The sequence below is a fragment of the Mirounga angustirostris genome, unplaced genomic scaffold, assembly GCF_029215605.1.
Source record: "Mirounga angustirostris isolate CCGP_5_RB_7025 unplaced genomic scaffold, mMirAng1.0.hap1 SCAF_5, whole genome shotgun sequence".
Lineage (NCBI taxonomy): Eukaryota > Metazoa > Chordata > Mammalia > Carnivora > Phocidae > Mirounga > Mirounga angustirostris.
Window position 1 is genome coordinate 171058659 of NW_026991713.1, and position 24578 is coordinate 171083236.

Below are 24578 nucleotides of genomic sequence, written 5' to 3' on the forward strand. Positions count from 1 at the left end.
CATCCAGGCGCCCCATACCCCTTGTTCTTAAACCAAGCAACCAGATGCCTGGCCGTGGACACCCAGTGCACAACACTGGCCAGAGCCGAACTCCTTCCTGCAGTGGCTGCCCACCACCTGCAGAGACTCCACCATGGCCAGCATCGAGAAACATCAGTGAGCCCGACTGCCCCAGAGGAAAGCCCAGAGCAGCTGTGCTCAGCCTTCCCTCACTGCACGATTCCCTGTTAACTGGCTTACTCTGGCAGCTGAAAAAAAAAAAAAATCCCAAACAGTTCTAATGAAAAGGCAGCTTTTCTTTTTGACACAAATTAAAAGCAGCTGTCACTGCAAGGCGGCCATCCTCAAGTTCACGGACTTCCTTGGGCTCCACTCTAGCAAGGGATCACAGACCGCTCCATCTTCCAGCCCGCCCGCCACTTGCCAGGAATGCCCCTTGGCATCCGGTAATATCTAGAGCAGTGTGACCGGGGACATGTTACTCAACCTCTCTGTGCCTCCAGATGGTCTTCGGTAAAATGCAGGGGCTTCTAAGAGCACGTACCTCGAAAGGGTCTTGTGCGTATTCAAGGACAGGGTCGTGTAAAGTGCGGAGCACTGCAGTGATTCTCGGTGTTGGCTTTGAGATTGATTAGCATCACTTGGGAAAATTCAAAATCTAATGTTTCCCAGCAACTCCCCTACCTCCCATTCTGTTTTAGTTGGTCTGGGGTAGGGTTGGGGCACTGGTAGGTTTCAAAAGCCCCCCAGGTGATTCTAACATGCAGCTAGGGTTGAGAGCTGGATTTCCTGGCTGAGTGGTTCTCGTGAAGCAGAATCAGTCGGTAGCACTGTGCAAAAGAATTCTGTGATGGCGTAAGTGTCCCTATGAGCCATTCAGTAGGGCAGCCACATGGGGCTACCGGGTGCCTGAAATATGGCTAGTGCAACCGAGGACCTGACTTTTTAATGTTATTTAATTATAACTTATTTAAATAGATGTAATCTAATTAATGTAATTTAAATTAATTTAAATAGGCACTACCCATTGGACAGTGGCTACCATATTGGACAGTATAGACCTGGCTGGGGAGGGAGTAGGCGGCTAAAACGCAGATGGCTGGGCCCCACCCTCAGAGATTCAGATTCAGTAGGTCTAGGGTGGCACCAGGGGCTTTGCATTTCTAACAAGTTCTCAGGAGATGCTGATGGTGCTGGTCCAGAGGACCACACTTGGAGAACCGTTGCAAGCGCTGGAAATAAATGTTAACTGTGACTGGCCCACGTTTCCCACAGGGGAAAACCAGGGGCACCTGAGGGTACTGGTTGGCACCTTGCAGGGTCACAGACTAGGACTCAGAAGCTGGAGGGATTTCTTCCAATGCCAGTTCCCCTGGTTTTTGCAGCATACAGTAGGGAACTGGGGACGGGATAGGGAGCGGGGGAGATGAGTGGTACAGGGCTCTTGGTTCCGAATCAGTGCGCGCTCAGGGGCAAGAAAGCCACCACCATTTGACCATGTTGGGGTTTGTGCCAAGACTTGGGGCAGCTGCTCCCCCCTAGGAAACTCAAAGTGGCTGATTCACTCCTGACAGTCCCACAGCATTGGGCTGGATATTGATACCGTTTTATGAGCACTGATCCCCTGTCCTTTCCTCACTGCTGTTTATCTGAAGCACGCATTCTTGAATTTTGTTGAACACTGGGCTAGAATGGAGGGAAGTACTCAAAGATGAGTAGGACATGGTTCCAGATTCCAGGGAGGAGCTCAGCATCCAGTGGTATTAATACAAGTGATCAACACGTATAAAAACAGCCAGGGAGGGGTGTCTGGTTGGCTCAGTCGGTTGAGCGTCCAACTCTTGGTTTCGACTCAGGTCATGATCTCGTGGGTCGTAGCATCGAGCCCCAAGTTGCGCTCCACGCTCAGCAGGGAGTCTGCTTGAGATTCTCTCTCTCCCTCTCCCTCTGCCCTTCCCACTCATGCTCTCTCTCTAATAAATAAATAAATCTTTAACAAAATAAAAAATATTTTAAAAAAATGCATCCATACTATTTCTCCTACCTGGCTGGGAACACCTTAGGGCAGGGATTCTATTTTGTGTTTCACTTTTACTTCTCTACTGACCTTCTTCTTTCTCCTGCAAATCACGGTTCCCAACTGGTTGTGGTGATCCTCTCACACATCCAGCACTAAACTGATTGGTCGAAGTACGAAGGCATTTGCCACCCTGGCCCAGCCCTGGCCCAGCGTTGGCTGGTATCAGGCCAGTTGTAAGTAGCTGCTTACATGCCAAAGGAAGGTATAATTCAGGGGGAGAGAGTGTCTGTTTTTCCTGAGAAAATCAGAGCCCCAAGAGTGGGTCCCACATGTCCAAATGCTGAGAAGGTCATCAAGCTTGTGCATAAATACTCTTAGCTTGGAATCCACTCTTTCACGGAGCTGGGCACTTGTTGTGGAGCATCTTGAATCTTAGGAAATGGGCTTTTCTGTTCCCCAGGAGAGAAGGGGGAGTCATGCTGGCAGGTGTGGGAAGAAGGGACAGCAAAGAGAAGGGAACGGACTGCTTCCTTCCTGATTCCAGTCAGGGAAGTGTTGGGGGCTGACAGCCGGGAGGCACCAGAACTCTCAGCGAAGGGAGCCTGGAAGGGCGGCAAATTCTCCTTGCTAGTGGAAAGGGGCTTCGTGGGCCTCTCACGTGGACTTGGCCAACAACTCAACTTGACCAGCTGGTCGACCCTGGCTGCCGACCAAAGAGCACACAGCAGCCCCTCCTCCTGAGCAGCAATCCATCCCGAGTGCCAACCCAGCTGAGTGGCAGACAAAGCACTGGCCAGCTCGGGGGCCACAGTCCGAAGGTTATCAAAGAGGTCAGACCCGTCTTCGGGCTCTGGGAGGCCCGCAGGGTGGGGAGCATGGTCATTCTGCTCAGAATGAAATCACCCATGAGCTCCGGCCCCTCCCTGCACAGGGACGAGGAAAGCAGAGATAGGGTATGGATATTCCCATTTCCTGACATGTGCTGCATAACCTCGTAGGGAGAAGGGGGCTAGGACGGCTGGTCTAAGCCGGGAACAAAGCTCAGAATTAGGCAATTCCCATGACAGCTTGGGCCAGATGGGAGGGAGAGACTCACCAGTTTGGAAGAGATTAAGTTCACACTCCAGGTAGTCAAACATCTCCACTGTTAGCTGGAAACTGGACACAAGAGGAGAGAGAGCTTATATTCCAGAGCCTGAGGCCAGTGCTTCACCTGTCCCCTCCCCCCTGCTCTGTGTTGCTGTCTCTGTCCCCAATGCATACGTGCGTGCACACACAGAGACACGCCCACCCCCACCCCCAATCCTTAGCCCCCACCCACGTGGGTCTTAAGGCCATTTGAAGATCAAGCAGGGTGAATTCCACAGTGATGGTGGCAGAGGGGAGGGCAGGTGCCATGCTGGGTGGGGAGGGCAGCGGGTGACACCGAGACTCGAACCCTGGGCAGCCTGGAAGGATTCTGGATGAGGCACCAACACTAAGTGGCCCCACCCCAGCCACTGCCCTTGCCCATCAGGCCCTGTGTGACAACATCGAGCTTTCTTCCCTGCTGGGTCCCCAGCATGAGGACGGCCACTCACAAGTTGTTAACGTCGCTCTCTCCAGCCTCATCCAGCTGCCGGTCGCTCATCTGAAGGTTGCCTGGGAACCTGGGATTCTGGAAAGGGAGGCAGAGGATGGCAGTCGGGACAGGGCACCTCAACTAAGCTGACATCGGGCAGCAGCAGGCTTGATTCTGCTCGTGCAGCTACCCACACCCTTTGTGGGGGATGTGTCAATGCACACAGACCCCCCCTGACCAGCTCACAGCAGAGAATATCCACTACCCATCATCAGAGGTGAAGGCTCCATCCCGTATCTGGGAGCCAGGACAGGGCTCTACCCTAACAGTTCATATCCTGGAACATTCTTCTAAAGATGCTCTCTGGCCCTCCAGTGAGGCCCAGTGTGACAGTGGCCGGCCCTCGACCATCCATGAGGCGCAGATAGTCCCGCATATATGTATCCCCAGTACATTCTGAACCCCACCCATGCTTCCCTCTGTCCTTCGGCCGCTTCCCGAAGCTGCCATTGTGAGTTCGGGGAAGGCAAACCCATTTTCATATTGGCATTATCTCTTCCCCAGTGTGGCCTGCCTGGAGTGGTTGGAACACAAGGCAAAGGGAAAGGTGCAGACGGGCACTGATGGGTGGCCAGTTAAGGGGGTCTCAATTCCACGGAGAATACTTTAGGCTCTGAAGACATAAATCCTCCACTGCACACCTCCTGGCTCTTCCCTCTGCTCTGGCCGCCCCCTCCAGCCCTCAGGCTCACCCCCAGGGCTCCTCTGTCTCAGAGCCGGCCAGTTCCTTGAGCGCCCCCTTCTGGCCGTATTTAACCTCGCTCAGTCTGGACAGACACCTGTTCTTGTGTCCTTCGCCCTTCCTGCTGCCTGTTCTTCCACCACACTGCTGTCAAACCCCGGTGAGCCTGGGTCTTTGTTCGAGGACCAGCTGCCAACATCCCTAGAGAAGGACTCACAGCTGGAGTCCCCTTTAATCATGTTCTCCAACCTTAGTGCCCCTTCCTGGTCCTGGCTACCGGCCCGGCTCCTCACCGCCCTGGTCCGTGCCTTCCTCCTTACATCTCTGGGTCTCCCTCAGCATCTTGCTTCCCACTCCCTCCCCCGTTTTGAATGTGCCAGCTATCCTTCCGTTCCTCCTGCTTCAAAAGAGGAAGGGCCAGCCTCTCTCCTGACTCGGGATCAGCCCTCCTTGTGCGCTATTTGATCAGATCTAGGTTCTGGTTCATTCTGTCCCTCATGGAAGGAGTCCTGATTGAGCACCTGTTCTGCGCTAGATGCTGGACAGGGCACAGGGCACAGGACAAAGGACACGAGGAGACACACACACCTGTCCTCTGTCCTCCCGGAGCTCGGAGTCCAAAGCGCCCGTGGCCTCACTTGCTTCCCTGGGCTCCTGCACTTCTTGCAATCGCCCAGCTTGTTCCCACGGGCCCCACATCTTCGTAGCTGTTGCCCCCCACCCCTCCTGCCAGTCTTCAGAGCCCCCACCACTCTGGCCTGTCCCGGGGACCACCGTCCTAATCCGGCTCTCACCGTCTTCCACTCTTAGTGGGATGGTCTCACACAGCTGCCCGGTCACCCCCTCCCCACTCTCCACCTGCCTGTTCCTCACACTGAGGAGGATGTGTGGCCTGTTCCTCAGGAACCCAAGATTGTGCTGGGCCTCAAGCCCTTCTGCCTGCAGCTGACCCTCTGCCTGGCACGGCCGCCCTGCCCTTCTTCAGTGGCCTTTCCTCTACCCGCAAGGTGGCAGACAAGACTCTGGGGGCCTGGGGGAGGTGTGAGTGTATTCCCTGGGAGGGAGGGAGGGCAGGAAACGAACTGTGGGGCCAGAGGGCAGACCGGCAGACTGTATGTCCAACACCAGCTGCCCCTCCGGTTCGACACGCTGTCTTGACAACGTGATTTCGACATTCCACCTTGGCTGGTGTGGTCCCTGTCCCACCCCCTTGAATCCAGGGACCCCTGTGACTGCCTCAGCCCATATAGGACAGTGGAAGGGATGCTCTGTGACTTCGAGGCTGAGTCTTATAAACGCCACGCACTTCTACCTTGTTCTCTTGGGAAACTGGCCGGGCTGCAAGGGAGTCTTCACAAGCACTGAGACTTCGTGAGGAGGGAGACGCCAGGCCACGTCCACACTGTCCCAGCTCCAGCCAGCAGCGGACCGGGACCGCATGGGGGACCTGCAGCCTGCAACTGCCCAGCCCAACCCTTCTGGAACATCCGACCCACAGAAAGCGTGAGAGATGATAAAAGGCTGCTCGTGTTTCAGCCACTGAGCTGGGGGTGAGCTCAGGTGTTCTGCCTTTGAGAAGCCTACCTGGGTGGCTGGTGTCTGGCACGGTACCCCATTACAAGCTCCTGTACCATCTTGTGCATCTCTCAGTTCCGGTCCTCACTGGACTTGCCTGGCTTGTCTCCCAAGCAAATACGACTCCTGGAGGCCGGGCCAAAGTCCCTTCACCTTTCTCTCTTCAGAACCTAACCCAGTTCTGGGCTGCGGCAAGCACCCGGCTCCACTGAGCGGCAGGGGCTTTTTTGCCCTACAGGCCTGGGTTCAAGTCCCACCTCATCGCCGAGGAGCTGCATGACAAGGCAAGACACTCAAGCACGCTCCCAGTTTCATTTTCCTAGGCTATAAGAATACCGCCTTCTTAGGGTCGCCGCGAGAATTAACCAGGAATGGCTGGCACAGCAGGGTGGGTTCCGTGAATCAGAGCCCCCCCTTCCCCCGAGTCCATAAGAGGTAAATCTCCTCCCTTCCTCATTTCCAATGCCAGCTCCCCGCTCTGCTTCCAGGCCATTCCTGCCCACCCCTGCTCCATCCACACCCTCCCTCCACCATCCGCCTCGATCCGCTTCCTTCATCTTCCCCTTCCATGCCATGGCCCCGCATCATCTCAGAAGGCCTCTGGCTCCTTCTACAGGCTCGTGGGACTGCTGCGCACTGTGACTCGGTGCCGCAGGTACGTAAGCCTCCTCCCCCTGACGGACCCGGGCACTCCTGCCGAGCAGACCCTTTCTACGTATCCTTACGTGCCACCGGGTTACCCAGCATGACGGTTTTACCTGCACTCAGTGCATTAGAAAGACCGTCTAAGGCCACAGATGGATGCAAAGAAGGTTCTGTGTGGGAACTCACTACGTAAAAGGAAGGGACTGTTTTTATTCACAGTCAAGGCAGTGCTTCTGAAACATTTTCCTAAGGCAGCCTAGTGGATAGGGTCCTCTCTGCAAGATGGGGAATAAAAAGGTGTGGAAAATGTGGGCCAGAATCCCAGTCCTGAGTCCCACTGCAGCCATCCTATAAAATACCTTCCTCTCACTGGATGTGGTGTAAACGCTCCCTGAGGGGCCCGGGCCACCTTATTCCCGGAAGGACCTGAGAGTTTGGCCCACAGAGGTGGCCGGGGTGGGGAGGTTGTGGGGGGGAGGGATGGAGGTGGGGGGCCTGTATGCAGAACCGTTGGCAGACTCACTTTGGTGTGATATTCCATCTTCGTTCTTAGCAGTCTGAGGTAGATGCTGCAGAGCTGTCCATACCCCTCGCTCAGGTGGCCCTTTCGGGAAAAGAAAAGAAAGCAGGGTATCAATGCTAACATTTGGGGGAGAGACTGACAGCGAGCACTTCTGTTTTCAACAATAGATATATTTTTTTCTGATACTGAAAATAACAAATGGCCATTGTGGAAAATTCTGGAAGATACACAAAAGCAAAGGTACAAACAAATCACCCTTAATCTAAACACCAGACAGAATCATGGCGAACATTCTGGAGTACAAAATGTTATTTTATTTAATCTTTTTTCAATTTAAAGAGACTTTTTTTTAAAAAGTTTTATTATTTAAGTAATCTCTGCACCCAACATGGGGCTCAAATTCATGATCCTGAGAGTAAGAGTCGCATGTTTGGGGCGCTTGGGTGGCTCAGTCGGTTGAGCGTCCAACTCTTGATGCTGGTTCAGGTCATGATCTCGGGGTAGTGGAATCAGTGATCACTGATCACTCACTGCAGAGTCTGCTGGAGATTCTCTCTCTCTCCCTCTGCCCCTCTGTCTGCTTTTGGCTCAGGTCGTGATCCTGGAGTCCCAGGATCGAGCCCCACATCAGGCTCCCTGCTCAATGGGGAGTCTGCTTCTCCCTCCCCCTCTACTCCTCCCCTGCTCGTGCTTGCTCTCTCTCTCTCTCACTCACTCTCTCTCAAATAAATAAAATCTTGAAAAAAAATGAAAAAAATAAATGTTTAATAAATGCATAAAATCTTTAAAAAAAAAAAGTCACAGCTCTTCTGACTGAGCCAGCCAGGTGCACCTAAAATAATGTAGATGTTATTTGTTCGAGCTGTTTTAGGTTCTCAGCAAAATTGAGCAGAAAGTACAGGGATCTCCTATATACCCCCTGTTCCCACGTGTACAAAACTGTCCCCACTGTCAACATCAACACCAGAGTAGGACATTTGTTCCAACTGACAAACCTTCCCTGATACATCATTATTGTCCAAAGTGAAGTTTACCTTAGGAATCACTCTTGGTGTGGTACATTCTATGGGTTTTGACAAATGGATAACACCCTGTACCTAACATTATGGTATCACGCACAATAGTTTCACTGCCTTAAAAATCCTGTGTTCCACCTTTATTTTAAAATATAAAATGGAGTCCATTTTTTAACTTAATATACTTCAATTTTTTTCTCTATCTTCTCAAATTTTCTTCTGTTTCATTATTTAGTGATATTTTTAATGATATTTTTATCGAGTGTATACTGTAATTTATCAAACGAACTCCCGACTGTTGTATGTCTTAGTTACACGCATTTTTTTTTTTAAAGATTTTATTTATTTATTTGACAGAGAGAGAGATAGCGAGAGCAGGAACACAAGCAGGGGGAGTGGGAGAGGGAGAAGCAGGCTTCCTGCTGAGCAGGGAGCCCAACGCGGGGCTCAATCCCAGGACCCCGGGATCATGACCTGAGCCGAAGGCAGACACTTAACAACTGAGCCATCCAGGCGCCCTGCAGGCATGTTTTTCTATTATAAGCTATATTGCAATGAATGTTCTTACCGTATAATCTTAGGTACCAACACGAGAACTTCCTTTGCATGACTTCTAGACAAGGCTTCTGATTTAAGAATTTTAAGTCTCCCACCCTGAGTAATCACAGTCTGGTCATAGGCTATTTCCTTCCTCCTGTCTCTCTATCTAAGTGCAGGAGAGGAAGCACCTCTTCCAGATGGACTCCAGCCGACTGAGAGCAGTTAAGCATTCTACATGGGATGGGGTTGGAAATGGGACAGATCCCAGATCCCAGCTGGGGACAAATAAGCCTTCCCGTGGAATCTGCCCATGCAGTCATGTCCTGGGTGCCTGAGAAGAAGCTGGAATTAGCAGCGTGATGCTTGCAAGTCCCAGGTGCACACAGAAGAGGAGGGGGGGTAGGGGCACAAAGAACCCTTGAGCCAAACAGCTGTGGTTCCCACATGAGCTCTAACTTCTACATCTCTGGGTGCATCTACATCCTCTAGAGTAGAGGAACCCCACTGACACATGCCTCAAAGGGCACCAAAGGGAGTGGGGTCATCAGAGGAGGTTAAAAATATCAATGCCAGAGATTAGACTATTTCCTAATGTATTAGTTTTCTATGAAAAATCGTATTTTATGAATTGTACATTGTACTTGTTCGTCATGGAAAAATTAGAAAGTAGCGGAGAGCAGACAAAGTGAAACTATGGTTATCATCGAAGACAACTGTATTTCACATGAAAAGGCACCAGGATCAAAAAGCAAAAGATGAATCGGTCATAGACTTCAATGTAAAACGTAAAACTATAAAAGTCATAGGAGGTAACAGATGACCTTGGGTACAGCAATGACTTTTTAGATAGAACACCAGAGTCACGCTCCATGAAAGAAATAATTGATCATCAAGCTGGACTTCATTAAAATAAAAAAAAAGTCTGGAAAAATCACTGTCAAGAGAATGAGAACCCACAAACTGGGACACATCTGATAAAGGACTGTTATGCGAAACATATAAAGTACTCTTAAAACTCAACAACAGGGGTGCCTGGGTGGCTCAGCCATTAAGTGTCTGCCTTCGGCTCAGGTCATGATCCCAGGGTCCTGGGATCAAGCCCCACATCGGGCTCCCTGCTCCGCGGGAAGCCTGCTTCTCCCTCTCCCACTCCCCCTGCTTGTGTTCCCTCTCTCTCTATGTCTCTGTCTGTCAAATAGATAAATAAAATCTTAAAAAAAATAAAACTCAACAATAAGAAGATAAACAGCCTGATTAAAGAATGGGCCAAAGACCTTAACAGACACCTCTCCAAAGAAGATAGCAAATGAATGTATGAAGAGATGTTCCCCCTCGTATGTTACCAGGAAACACAAATTAAAACAACACTGAGATACCAGTACACACTTGTGAGAATGGGCAAAATCCAGAATACGGATAACACCAAATTCCGTGAGGATGTGGGCCACAGGACCTCTTGCTCATTGCTCGGTGGGAATGTAGAATGGTGCAGCCACTTTTGAAGATTTTATTTATTTATTTGACAGAGAGAGACACAGCAAGAGAGGAACACAAGCAGGGGAAGCGGGAGAGGGAGAAGGAGGCTTCCCGTGGAGCAGGGAGCCCGATGCGGGGCTCGATCCCAGGACCCTGGGATCATGACCTGAGCTGAAGGCAGACACTTATCAGCTGAGCCACCCAGGCGCCCCTAATGCAGCCACTTTTGAAGACGGTTTGGCAGTTTCTTATAAAACTAAACTTACTCTTACCACACAAATCAGCAATGGCACTCCTTGGCTTTTACCCAAAGGAGTTGAAAACTTATGTCCAAACAAAACCTGTTCATGGGTATTTATGGCAGACTTATTTATAACTGCCAAAACGTGGAAGCAACCAAGACATTCCTTAGTTGGTGAATGGATAAACTGTGGTACAGACAATGGGATATTACCGAGCACTAAAAGTGAAATGAGCTATCAAGCCCTGAAAAGACATGGAAGAACCTTAACTGCATGTTATTAAGGGAAAGAAGCCAATCTGAAAAGGCTTCTGTATGATTCCACTGTACGATTATGATTATGTACTGTATGATTCCAATTCCATGACATTCTGGAAAAGGCAAAACTGTGGAGACAGTAAAAAGACCAGTGGTTGCCAAGGGCTGGGGGAGGTGGGGAGGGATGAATAGGTGGGGCACGGAGGATGTTTGAAGCCAGTGCAACTCTCCTGTGTGGTACCACTGTGATGGGTACATGTCCGGATACATTTGTCCAAAGCCACAGAATATACAAGGCCCCAACACCACAAGTGAACTATAATGCAAACTACAGACTTCAGGTGATTATGATGTTATCAGGGAAGGTGCATCACTTGTAACCAATGTACTATGTTGGCAGGGGATGTTCATAAAGGGGGACACTACACGTGTTTGGAGGCAGGGGGTATATGGGAAATCTCCATACTTCCTGCTCAATTTTGCTGTGAATCTAAAATTTGCCCTAAAAAAAAATAAGGGGGTCCCTGGGTGGCTCAGTCAGTTAAGTGGCCGACTCTTGATTTAGGCTCAGGTCATGATCTCAGGGTCCTGGGATCGAGCCCTGAGTTGGGCTTCGTACTCAGTGAGGAGTCTGCCTGAGATTCTCACTCTCTCCCTCTGCCCCTCCCCCCACTGAGATGTGCATGCTTTCTCTCTCTCTCTCTCTAATAAATAAATAAATCTTTAAAAAAATTAGGTCTTAATTAAAAAAAAAAAGTAAAAAGGTTTCTAATATCCAAAAACTCTCAGCCACATGGAAGAGAACACTACATAGGAAGCAAGGCCTAAAGGAATTCCAGTTTGGATAACAAGTCAGGCTAGGTATCTGGGTTGACCTTCCCATTGAAAACTACTAAAATATTGGGTAAAATATTTAAAACTTCTTTTTGAAGGCATTAATGAACTAATGAGAGGCCAAGGAATCCTCAGGCCAGGGACTGAGTCCATACAGGTACCAGGTGAATAAGTGGAATGCTGGGGTGATGGAGTTGGTGGAGACAGGGGTTTTGCCACACCACGTGAACCAGGTGGTGAATAGGAGGCAGGGCTCTGGCCTGCCCACGTTGAAGAGTCTGGTGGAAGAGGCAAAGACTGCTTCCCTGGGGTAGAGGAACCAAGGGTGAACTGGAAATAACGTAGATCCCAGCACTCCTGCACCAAAAGAGTCCTCCCTGAGGACCTCAAACCACTGTTATGATCAGAGGGAGGGAAAAAAAACTTCTGGGAATTGGACCCAGGAGCCAGAGCTCAAGGGGCTCTGCCTGGAATTCACAAAGCCTTAAATTGAGAATTTAATTTAGAGAGATCTCAATGGAAGGAAATGCCCGTTCTCTCTGGAGGAACCTGACTTGAAAGAGTTCCCACAAATACGATTCCCAGGAAAATGAGCAATGCACAGTAAAAAATAAGCACAAAAAGAAACTCCACAGCATGAAAAACATTCATCAAAAACAACGGATGGCAGGAACAGATCTCGAGGGGCTTTAGATAACGGAAGTATAAGAAGTGATATATGAGGTCACTGTCTAATTTGTCTAAGTAAATAAGAGGCTGTTTCAAAATACGTAAGAAATCATAAAAAATGACAAGAAATCGGGCGCCTGGGTGGCTCAGTTGGTTAAGTGACTGCCTTCGGCTCAGGTCATGGTCCTGGAGTCCCAGGATCGAGTCCCGCATCGGGCTCCCTGCTCAGCAGGGAGTCTGCTTCTCCCTCTCCCGCTCCCCCCTCTTGTGCTCTTTCTCTCTCTCACTCTCTCTCTCAAATAAATAAATAAAATCTTAAAAAAAAAAAAAAGACAAGAAATCATAAAAAATGACAAGCAGATTTGGGGGAAAAAAAAGAACTCCAAGAAATAAAAGCTAGACTAAAATTATAAATCTTATGAAGAGGTTTAACAACAGATTAGACCCAGCTGAAAAGGGAACAACAAATGAACTGAAAGCTAGATTTACTGAAATTACCCAGAATGCTGTAACGAGGCAAACAGGGAGAAAACGATGAAACAGGGGTTTAAAGACATGGGGTGAATGGGGCACTTGGCTGGCTTAGTCGGTGGAGCATGAAACTCTTGATCTCAGGGTCATGAGCTCAAGCCCCATGTTGGACATAGAGCTTAAAAAAAAAAAAAAAAAAGGCACTGGGGTATAGAGTGGGAAAGACTGACATAACCAAAGTCTCAGGGGTAAATATGGAGTGGAGTAAAGGTGATAGTTGAAGAGACAGAGAATTTTTTGTAACTGATAAAAGATATTAACCCACAGATTCAAGAAGTCTAAAGAATCCCAAATAAATTTGCACCTATTCGTAGTAAGGTCTTAAAATGGTCAGAGGAAAACCAGATTTGCTTTTAAGAAGGGACAATGACTCTGATAGCCAGCTTCATGGAAATGATGGCATCCAGAAGTCAGTGGAAGGATATCTTGAATAATATCATCCATGTGCTGAGAGAAAATAACTGTCACCCAGAATAACTGTCACCCAGAGAGAGTATCTTCCACATAGGAGAGTGAAATAAAGACGTTCCCAAACAAGTAAAAGCGGTTATTTGCCACCATGAGATTCTCACTAAAGGAAATAATTCAGGCAGAAAAAAAAGTGACCCCATATGTTAGAATGCAAATGTAAAGAAAGAAAGAGGACAGAATAAAACAATTAAAATAAAATATCTTATAGTCTAAAAAGAAAAACAAAACCAAAATTACAATACATGACAACAATAACATACAAGTTTAGAAGAGGGCATGGAGTGAAAATATTCTAAGGTCTTTGTGTTATAGAGGAAACAGCTAAAGACATGAATTTTAGCTCTTGATAAACTAAACTTGCATTTTGTAATTATTGGATAACATACCAAAGGGTAAGAAATAAAAGCAGAGTTAAAAAAAAATCTCCTAACTAGTAATAAGGGGAGAATGGGATGAGAAAAAAAATACCCAATCAATCCAAAGAAGACAAGGAATGAAGAAAAATGGAAACAAGACAGAAGGGGCAAAGAGAAAGCACAAACTAAGATGGAAGGTATAAATCTAAAAATATTTTGCATTATAATAAACATAAATGGGGTAAATGTACAGCTAAAAGACAAAGACTGCCATCTTGACGAAAAACAACAACAAAATCCAACTAAATGCTATTTATAAGGGACTTTTCTAAGACACAGAATATAGAAAAGTCAAAAGTAAAAGGGTGGAAAAAGATACACCAGGCAAATTCTAACAAAAAAGAAGAAGACCCAAGCTTTCCATGTTTTGAGATATAACTGAAAGCTCTCCAACATGCACCTGGGAGGTTTGGGAACAACTCTCAGCTTTGTTCAGACCAACTAGCCTGTGATGTAGGAAAAGCTGCTTCCCTCTCTGGGCCTGTATTCTCATCAGCACTGGGTGGACTGGATGCCACAATTGCTAACATTCTGTGAGTAGAAGTAAGAATTTGAAGGAAAGGGCCAGAGCTCTCAACCAGTGGGGGCAAACAGACGTATCAGAATCAACCCAAGAAAGTCTTCAAAATGCAGATTATGCACCATCAATACACATACTCCTTGGACAACAGAATCTAGAGGGATCCTGGTGTGTGTATAAAAACCTTCTTTTCCAATTGATTCCAATACCACCACCTACCTCCTCCCCCATCCTAAGGCACTGAGAATCTCTAGATTCCCAGGGAAGAAGGGAAAGAAAAGGTACTGGCATTAAGAATTGGGAATGCTAGTTCTCAATGTACTGTGACCCACATGGGACCAGCAGAAGGAAAGACACAGGAATTGTGGCAAAGTCACTGCTGAGGGATCCAATGCCCAGAGAGCGTTACGATGTGAGGTTCCATTGGCAGGAGAAACTCCCAGGCCCTAGAACTTCCCTACAGCTTTAGGGTCCCCAGGTAAGACCGTGGATATCATGGTACTATTTGGGGCAATTGCTGACCCCTCCTTGATGGTCATGAGAGAAATCCTAAGCAAGTTGAAAGAGAGGAATTCATTCCGTTCCACAGTCCTTGTTCTGTGGCCTCTGGGGAAGGAGAAGCAGGTGCAGGTGGCCCCCGGGTGCATCTCCAAACTCACCCACATCCTGCTCATGTCACTCAATTCATTTTTGTATCTCAGGGAGTCCTTCAGGACCTGGAGAGGGAAGAGAAGAGCTGATGAGAGAAGAGAAGGCAAGGAGACAGAGGATGGTGTAAGATGGGGCTGGGGTGGGCAGAGAGGCTGACAGACAGACAAGTCTACCTCCAACCAGCAACCTAAAGGCCAGGAGAAGGGGGCAGCTGCCCCCCCCAGTGGCGAAGTGGACAGTGCCCCTTTCCCCCAGGCGATCCCACTTTCCCCACAAGGGTCCCCAGCCCCCTGGCCAGCCCCTGCAGTCCCAGGAACTCACGTTCGGGTGTCCATCTCGGAGGAGTTTGTGAAACACGTGGCAGAACTTCCAGCAAAGGACAGCATTGCTAGAGAGGGGTAGCCGGTTGACAACAGACCAAAAGGTCTGTGCCCCTTTCTCATGGTGGGTGCCCAGTATGCATGGTGGGAGGGGGTCATGGAAAACAAAGGCATGGATGGGCCTTTTCCAGTTTGTACAAGAGTGCTCTGGGCCAGTGGCGGTCCTGGTTTACCTTTAGCAGGAAGATGCTTTGGTTGAAAGAAGGGCTTCGCTGTGGGAGGAAGACTCTGCCCTTCCCCTGGGTTTGGCTGAGGGTGTGATGGGGCCTTTCGGGGAATAATAACAGCTCACATTTTAGCAATACATTACAGTGTCTCAAAGTTCTTTCTTATCCAGTATTCAGAAGTGAGGGCAGGCTTCAGCTCTTCATCAGGGGCCCTGGCCCTGGTGGGGACACCTCGGCTCCTCTTCCAAGCAGCACCTGACTCCTTTCCATACAGGCACTCTGCTGTTTTCTGTGCTTTATTTCCTTATTGAAGTATAGTCGGCACCCAATGTACATTCATTTCAGGTATCCGACATAGCGATCAGACAACTTCACATATAGCTACGGTCTGTCACCAGATGACACCATTACAATACCATTGACTATATTCTCGATGCTGTACCTTGCATCCCCCCTGATTTAGTCATTCCATAACTGGAAGCATTTCCCCAAAACTTAAAATGACTCTTATACACCCCCCTTTCCATAAACCTTCTTGGTTTATGCTTCTTGGTGCATGCATTTCCCTATACCTTGAACTCGCTGTATATGGAATCCTGGGACCACATCCACCCGAAATCCAATTTCAAATGCACCCACAGACTCCCTGCCACAACCTGCATGTAATAAACGTCCATCTGGTCTAGCGTGATTTTAAGTTAGCGCTTATATGGGCCTCACACACCCAGCAACTGGGCACCATCAACTCCAAGTGTAGGTCTTTTCCCAGAACTACAGGCTTCTTTGTCAAGGCTCAGGTAAGAAACGGGGTGCCACGCAGGACAGAAAGACCTGCCTCGGGCCAGAAACTCTATGATTCATCCAGAACACATGTTGTTTTGCTTCTGAGCTGGAAGGTATCAACAAGTTCCTTCCCCAAACTGAAATTTGCATTTCGAGGGGGGTGGGCTTGAACACAGACTTCTGGGTCTGGAAGCTGATGTCAGCTTTTGGTCTTAGAGGGGTTTCTGAAATAACTACAGTTTCCCTTAAAGCACAGTCCCCTCAGGCTAGATGGAAGCCAAGAGGAGAGCTGGACAGCTTGCAACCCCTCTCACAGGCTGACTTCTCACGGCAGACTGTGGTTACTTTACCGGAAGCGGGAGCAGGTGTAGAGCTAGCCAGGCACCCCGACTTTGAGAGGCAAGGAGACCTTTCTGTCCTTTGATTTCATAAGCATTTTAATGCACCCACTGCGTGTCAGGCAGGCACTCAGGGATATAAAAAAAATAAATAAAACTCCGTCCCTAGCCCTCTGGGAGTGGATACACGGGGGGGGGGGGGGGGGGGGGGGGGAGGGGGGCAGTTAGACACCCAGGATAAATGGCTGTCTGAACAGCACTTCTGACATCAGATTTCCAAATGCTTATTCAGCTGGGATTGAGAGGGGCTGACGGTCTCCAAAAAAATCAATAAAGAATAAATGTTTTGCGGTATCTTTAGGCTTTAAAACCCTACTCTTTGGAGTAGAGCCTTTTAACATTTATCCACCTCTTAGAAATGGTGAAGCAGAGAAACTCACGGAAGGTGAGAGTGGGAATGTTAGACCTTTGAAATCTTCTTCAGCCAAGTCTTTCATTTGACAGACAAGGAGACGAAGGCTCACGGAGGCCCCACTGGACCCACTCAAGGCTCCAGAGCGAGCCAGACTGCTGCCAAGGTGGGATTCCAGAACCTCCTTGTGGTGCCCCTTCCATCACCCCGGGTAGCCTCCCTGGAAGGCTGTGATGTGGCCCAAGCACACTGACCTCGACAACAGTCTCTTATTTCATATCTCAATCGGACGGATCAGTATTCTTAGCAGATGGGGGTCAGGACCAGGTCATTCCCCCTGAGAAAGTCATCGGGGCTTTTCTTGACTTGGTAAAGCAAGGGGATTGTGCCTTTCTGGGGATAAAAGGGCAAGGTCTAACTAGGCTCACGGTCAGTCCAGGTTTCTGGGGTACCTGGGAGACGTTCTAGAGCCCCCAGCCTGCAGCAAAGCCCTAAAGTCCAACCAAAGTATCTTCCCACCAAAGACAAGCTGCTTACCCACCAGTAAAGAGCAGTACGTGCTGTTAGCAATGCTTCCCAATGGGCTGCTATGGGCTAGGCATCCTGCTGGAGGGGCAGGGCTCCTCTGGCCACCGTACCCGGAGGGTCTCCTCCAGGGGCTGAGGTGGGATGGCTTCCACAGGAGCTGTTCTGACCCGGCTGTTACTGCCACCACGAGAAGCCCAGCCTCCACTTGCCCCGGGCTGTACCCTGCTCCTCCCCGGCACACACACAAACAATGGCTTCGCCCCACTCACGCAGCCTTGCCTTTGGAACTTTGGGGGTCAGCCCTCCAGCTCTTGGGCTCTATCCGTCAAGGGCAGATCCCAAGGGATCCAACAGCCAGCATGCAGCCTGCACTTCCCTCCAAAGCCACACCCCACGAGGGTGGCTGCCTGGGGCCAAACTTGGCATGGGGGTGGGGGCGGGAGTAGCGGGGTGGTGGTGAAAACCTCCAAGCCACCAGTTCCCTATGCTGCCGTGAGGTTCTTGTCTTCTGCCCGGCTGACTGTGCGTGAACCAGCTCAAACTGGTGGATCTTATTTCCATGGCTGCCCATCTCCCCCCCAGCCCCCCGGGGCATAAGGCAGCAGAGACCTTTGGCTTTTTGGCTTTCGAGCCCAGAGAAGAGGAGATGATCATGTTCCCAGCGGGTGGTCCGTGTGGTCCCTATGGGCCAAGTGCAGGGTCTGGAGCGCTTTGACAATCGCTCCTGTGCCCCCAGGAAATCTCTCAAAGGGAAGTCCTACGAGGGGCGGGGTCCTTGGTAAGCCGTAAAGAGTTGAGCTAGGAGGTGGCTTTGGTCCCTTCACCCTGATGAACTGTGGTCTCAAAGGCCAGCTGCTGCCCACTGAGGCAGCTTAAACCCTGCAGGAGGCCTGGACAGTGGAGGGGTTCCCCTTCCTGCAGCTGAGCAAGGACACCTCGCCCTGACCTCAGCCCCCGCAATTTGACCCGCCTCAGGGTTGGTCTTCCAAGCAACATCCAAAAGGATATTTCTGGCGTGTTTTTCCTTTACAGCCACTTCCTGCGTATTAATGGCCTTATTGATGCTGACAGTCTGAAAAACAAGAGGAAGGGGGAGGGGAACGGAGGCTGAGATGAATACGCTCCTAGTGTCTGAGACCCTCCCAGGCACCCCACCCCTTTCTCTCCCTGCAATGACTCCTCCCCAGCTCCCCCAGGACCCCTGTGCCCCATGGTCCCTGTACAGGGCCCCCAGTGGGGGGCAGAGGTGGGCAGCGCTCCCAGGCCAGCTGGCCCAGGCTGTCCTAAGGCAGCGGGCTTTGCTGCCTGGCATTGGCTGTGCCCAGCTGCTGTGCCTGCCTGCCACTCATTCACTTGGCACAACAACATGGCAATTAAAGCCTGCACAAAGGGATGCTTTTCATCCCCCAGGGAAACATTATTTCTCTGGGAGCAGGAGGAAGAGGAGCTGAGATCAGGGAGCGGCTGTGGCCCAAAGGCCATCCAGCCACCCCTCTCTCACCGCTAGAACCTTCCATGGAGACTTCCCTAGCTGGCCCGGGTCTGCAGGGGTCACTCTCATCTCTCGTTTTCCTCACTTCTGGGTATCTTCCAACCCTAACCAAATTCTCCTTTATTCCCTCACTTAAAGCGCATGAAAAATGTTCACTGCTTTCCAGTTGTGTTAAAAATCATAACTCTCTTCGGAATGTAGCCAGCCATGTGTACAGACAAATACAACTTAACACAAACACACAAACGGGATCGTATCACGTGATCTGTTTAAATATAGGTATTTTCCTTTTCCTGTTTTGCTGTGCTCCCCTTCCGTAGATGGTATGCACCTTGAGCCACATTAATGTGTTATGCATAACACACACACACACACACACACACACGAGCACATACACCTCTACCCACCAAACGGGTTAATTGTGCCACTGTTCTATAGAAATGGGATCGCCAAGTACAGACTTTTCTACATCCTGCCATTCTCACTTGAAAATAGCTCATGAAAAATTCTCCAAGCGGGATGGCAAAATTCTAGCCCATTCCTTTTTTTTTTTTTTCCTAGCCCATTCTTTAAAGAGACAGCATACTATTCCATGGTGCGGGTCGGTGTGATTTATACAAGCATTCCCATACCGGTAAGCAATCAGTTTTGCCTTTTTTTTTTTTAACCATTTTAGTCAACATGCTTATACATGTATCCTTATTAATCGATGCCTTCATTTCCAACGGGTAGATTCCTAGGAGTGGGATACAGTGGGTCAAAGCGTGTTGTTTTGTTTTGTTTTTTTAAACTTCTCATTATGGAAAGATCCAAACACAGACAAACATGAAGACTAATCTAATCGGCACGCACAGCCCCCAGCGTCAACCTTTATGAATGCGCAGCCGAACTGGCTTCCTTACTGACAAGGATTCGCAAACATTTTCTGTAAAGGGCCAGTTAGTAGATGTTTTAGGCTTTGCAGGCTACATGGTTCTCCACTGCAAGTCCTCCATTCTGCAGAAGCTGGAGCACAAAAGGAGCCTCACACATACTAAACAAATATGTAACAGAATGAGCATGGCTGTGTTCCAATAAAACTTTATATACAAAACCAGGCGGAGGTCTGGATTTGGTCCATGCCTGTAAGCGTGCTGACCCTTGCTTTCTACCATCAGCCACTTGACCCCCTTGCTCCCTGGATTATCTGAAGTAAAATCCCAGGCATTACATCATTTTACTAATAAATAGTTCAGGATGAGCCTCTTAAGAAGAAGGAAAAAACGACTATTTACAAATTAACCATAACACCATTATCACACCTAAAATTTTAAGGACACTTCTCTAACATCATCAAATGGCTAGTTAATGAACACATTTCCCTCTTGTGTCAAAACAGAACTTTCTTGCCCTTGTTCTAATCAGGATCCCAACAAGGTCGCCATCTTGCTTTCTGAAACCGTTCATGTTTCCACTGACCATGTACAAAAGCATCCCCACCACCACCATTTTTGCTGGTCTTATGGGTATGGTGATGTTTCACTGTGACTTTATTTCGTATTTCCCAGACTGCTAGTGAGTTCTGAGTATTTCCCTACATGCTCTCATGGTTGACCAACTGCCTTATGTAGTTAAGTACGCTCACCTGCCTTGGATCGCTTCTCCTGCCCCTGGATTATGCTGGTAGATTCCTACATTGTCCTCTAAGTGCTTCATTGTTAGTTCTTTCACGTTTAAGTCTTTATCTGGAAAAAATACATACCTACGTACATGTTTATGTACACATTGTACAAAATAGGTTATTTCTAGGCTTTACCAGGATATATTCTTTCACATCTTGTTTATGTAACTTTGGGCTGTATTCCTGAAATCCGCTTTTCCATGTAATTTTTTTCTCTCCACAGACTCAACTCTTCGACAGCATTAAGCTCTGTTGCGGGTTGAGATGTGTCTCCCCAAAAAAGATGTGTTCGCATCCAAATCCTCCAGTACCTACCAATGTGATCTTATTTGGAAATAGGGTCTTCGCAGATGTAATTAGTTAAGATGAGGTCATGATGGATTAGGCTGGGTCCTAAATCCAGTATGACTGCTACCTTAGAAGAAGGCCACATAGGGGCGCCTGGGTGGCTCAGCCAGTTAAGCGGCTGCCTTCGGCTCAGGTCATGATCCCAGGGTCCTGGGATCGAGCCCCGCATCGGGCTCCCTGCTCGGGGGGGAGCCTGCTTCTCCCTCTGCCTGCCACTTCCCCTGCTTGTGCTCTCTCTCTCTCTGTCAAATAAATAAATAAAATATTTAAAAAAAAAAAAGGAAGAAGAAGGCCACATGAAGACAAAGGGACACACAGACACACGGGAAGAAGACAGACATGTGAAGACAGAGGCAGAGATTACAGTGAATCACCTATAAACCAAGGAATGCCAAGGATGGCCAATGACCATCAAAAGCTTAGGAAGAGGCAAAGAAGGATTCTTCCCTAGAGCCTTCAGAGGGAGGACAGGCCTGCCGACACCTTGATGTTGGACTTCTAGCCTCTAGAATGGGGAGAACAAACTTCTGTTGTTTTTTTTTTTTAAAGATTTTATTTATTTATTTGAGAGAGAGAGAGAGAGCACAAGAAGAGGGGAGCGGGAGAGGGAGAAGCAGACTCCCCGCTGAGCAGGGAGCCCGATGTGGGACTCGATCCCAGGACTCCAGGATCATGACCTGAGCCGAAGGCAGTCGCTTAACCAACTGAGCCACCCAGGCGCCCAAACTTCTATTCTTTCAAGCTACCCTGTTTGTGCTGATCTGTCACGGCAGCCTCCAGAGGCAAACACTGGGGCCTTTCCCATCAGAACTTTCCCATCAGGCCAGTCAAGAAGGAATCTCATATGCGAGATTCTGCAAGAAAGAAGGAAAAAGCTTATTCCCCTCAAATTTCCCAACACAGTGTTACTGGTGTCCCAGCACCAGCTTCCTCTTAATTAGTCCTTGCTTGGACCTCATTTCTCAGCGTCTGCTTCCAGGCCCATCCCAGGCCCCTCTCGTTTCCCCTTAACTCCCTCAGGTGGGTTAACATGGTTTAAGCTATGTTTCTCCCCTGGCTCCAGGACACTGACAGGATCCTGGCTGCAGATGGACCTCTGGCCAAAACCACCACATTTACTGGGCCCTAAAAGGCCGCCTGTGTTCCGTATGGAATTATAAGGGGCGTAAATATGTAAAATGACAACAATAGACCCAGACATGGTAAGGTGCTGAACTGGATGTGGTCAAGGTCTAGGGGATTGGGTAGAGGCAGTCAGTAGTATGGGCTGAGAGAAAGAGGAGAAACCCGTGTTAGCCAGACATATTAGAAACCACACCAGGGCCTCAAGGGGGGACTCCTGATGGCCAGGGTTTAGACACATTCCACAAATATTTCTTTTTTTTTTTTTAAGATTTTATTTATTTATTTGACAAAGAGATAGAGAGAGAGCACAAGTAGGCAGAGAGGCAGGCAGAGGGAGAAGCAGACTCCCCACTGAGCAGGGAGCCCGGCGCGGGGCTCGATCCCAGGACCCTGGGATCATGACCTGAGCCGAAGGCAGCCGCTTAACCGACTGAGCCACCCAGGCGCCCCTCCACAAATATTTCTTTACACTGACTGACGACCCCTTGCCCAAGCTTGTGGTCATTATGAGTCTTGCTTGCAAAAATAAGAAAACCCAACACCTTAAAGTTCCCTTCAACAACATAAAATAATATACCATGAGCTTGGAGCTCTAGGTCCTGTATGTGACTGTGTGTTGGCTGAAACCTGAAAAAGTTCTGTGCTCTAGACGTTGACTGGAGGGGGAAGCCCCTGGAAACTGCGATACTGCTCTGGGAAGACCTCTTAGAGGAAGAAGGTGGTGACCTTTCCCAGGTGCTGTAATTATCCCTGCAGTTTACCTACGTCTCTCATTTACGGCTCATTCAAACCCAGGGCCATCTATGATTCTTCCACAGGAAGACCAAGCAACTGGCCCAAGGTCATACTACTGGGTTCCGACCTTGGTCGGCTGAATCTTCGAGCCCAGCCCTGAACCTCCGTGACAGCTCTGGGCTGTGGAGGAACTGGCAGTCTAGGCGGCTGGGTCTAGGTCAGGGTCACAGAGGACAGGCCACCGGGCACAAGAAGGAAAGGCCTGGAGCAGGCAGGCTATGTGGCTGGAGGGCAGCATGGAGGCCCGGGAGGGATGGGGATGGAGCCAGAGAGGGAGGTGGCGCTGGGTGCGGAAGGCCAGTGGGCTTCTGAGCTCTGAGCGGGTGGGTAGGGCCAGCAGGGGTGTGAAGGCCAGAGCAGAAGAGGATGGAGCATGCAGGAAGAAGCTAGTGACAACAGAGAAATGAAGGAGTAAAGCCTCAGCCAAAATGAGAGAAATTATAATGCAAAGAGCCCAATAGAAGGTGGGCCCTAGAGTGAATTTCTTTTTTCTTTTTAAGATATTTACTTTTTTGAGAGAGAGAGAGAGGGCGAGCGGGGGTGGGGGGAGGAGCAGAGGGAGAGGGACACAGACTCTGTGCTGAGTGTGGAAGCCCAATGCAGGACTTGATCCCATGACCCTGAGATCATGACCTGAGCCCAAATCAAGAGTCGGATGCTTAACCGACTGAGTCCCCCAGGCACCTCTAAAGTGAATGTCAATGACATTGGCCAAAAGGAGCTCCCAGGGGACACAGCAGAGGGAAAGCATCAAAGATGCTACAGAGGTTTTGAGTGTAGACAGGTGAGAGCAGAGGAAGCGTGTCTCAGGCTGAGGGGACCCTGTAAGATGAGGAGGAGTCCAGGAGGGTTCTGGGCGAGAAACAGCATTTTAAAAAGAATGAGGAAGTGAAGGAGCAGTGAATGATCACCACGAGAATGGCAGCTAAGGGTGCTTGCTACCAGGCCCTGTGCTAATAATAGGCATTTTGTATTAATGATCTCACTAAAGTCTTCTAACTCAACATCCTCCAAGTAGGGGAGTATTAGTATTAATCACCTCCATTTTACAGGTGAGGAAACCACGGCTTATAAAGGCTAAGTAACTTGCCCAAGGCCCCTCCACCAGTGAGTGATGAGCTGAGACTCAGACTCCACGATGTGGCTCAGGCTCTGAGTCGCAATCCCCACACTAGACATGGCCCTCCATGCCAGGGACACAGAATCAGAATCCAAATGATTTCCACAGGCTGGAAAAATGGGTTAAATTTCCCAAGATGCAACCCAGTAGGTATAAAGATTTCCAATATTTAGATCTACCTCTCTGGCACAGGGGAGACAGGACTCAAATCAGCACTTGTGAAAGGAGTTAGGTGTTTCATTTGGCTGCTAACTTACTATAAGCAACACTATGAAGTGGTTGATCAAAATGCAAATCTGGGGTCTGGATGTATTAAAAGGAATATAGTGTTCAGAATGAGGGAGGGGATGGTTCCAACTCTATGCAGGATCAATTCACACAGAAAACACTGTTCAGTTTGGGGCTTTATACATTATGTGAAAAACTGACAAACTACACCACTTCTAGAAGAGAGTGACTTGGATTGGGAAGAACCCAGGAACTGAGGAAAATTTAGAGGAATATCAACATTCTGAAGGGTGGTCATGTGGAAGGAGGAATAATCCCAAGGATCAAACCCAGACCAATGGGTAGAAGTATATGGTGGCCATTTTCGGACTTAAAGCTGTCTTGTGAAAGAGAGAATTCCCCATTAAAAGTATACAGGCAGATGCATGGCAACCTCTCTTCAGGGTTACTGTGGAAAGAACCGATAGGCTCAGTCTGGATTTGATGATTTTTAGGTTCCTTCCCCTTTTTTAG

At 49.0% G+C, this 24578-nt stretch overlaps 1 protein-coding gene across 7 annotated transcripts in view; it reads right to left on the minus strand.

Moving 5' to 3' along the window:
- The window catches only part of HIP1 (huntingtin interacting protein 1), a 145682-nt gene that overhangs the window by 29451 nt on the left and 91653 nt on the right, over window positions 1–24578 (minus strand). For 5 of the 7 annotated variants that reach the window (XR_010411989.1, XM_045875555.3, XM_064593133.1 and 2 more), the window contains 6 exons: window positions 18306–18369; window positions 15011–15153; window positions 14698–14754; window positions 7067–7147; window positions 3601–3677; window positions 3117–3178 (listed from right to left, as the gene is read on the minus strand). Coding sequence is in view for 6 of the 7 variants with exons in the window: in XM_045875555.3 (XP_045731511.2) it covers window positions 3117–3178; window positions 3601–3677; window positions 7067–7147; window positions 14698–14754; window positions 15011–15153; window positions 18306–18369 (484 nt within the window). In the remaining variant the exon portion in view is untranslated. Of the gene's footprint in view, window positions 1–3116; window positions 3179–3600; window positions 3678–7066; window positions 7148–14697; window positions 14755–15010; window positions 15154–18305; window positions 18370–20413; window positions 20433–24578 lie in introns of those variants that run through there. The other 2 variants (XM_045875558.3, XM_064593134.1) reach the window with 2 other exon arrangements.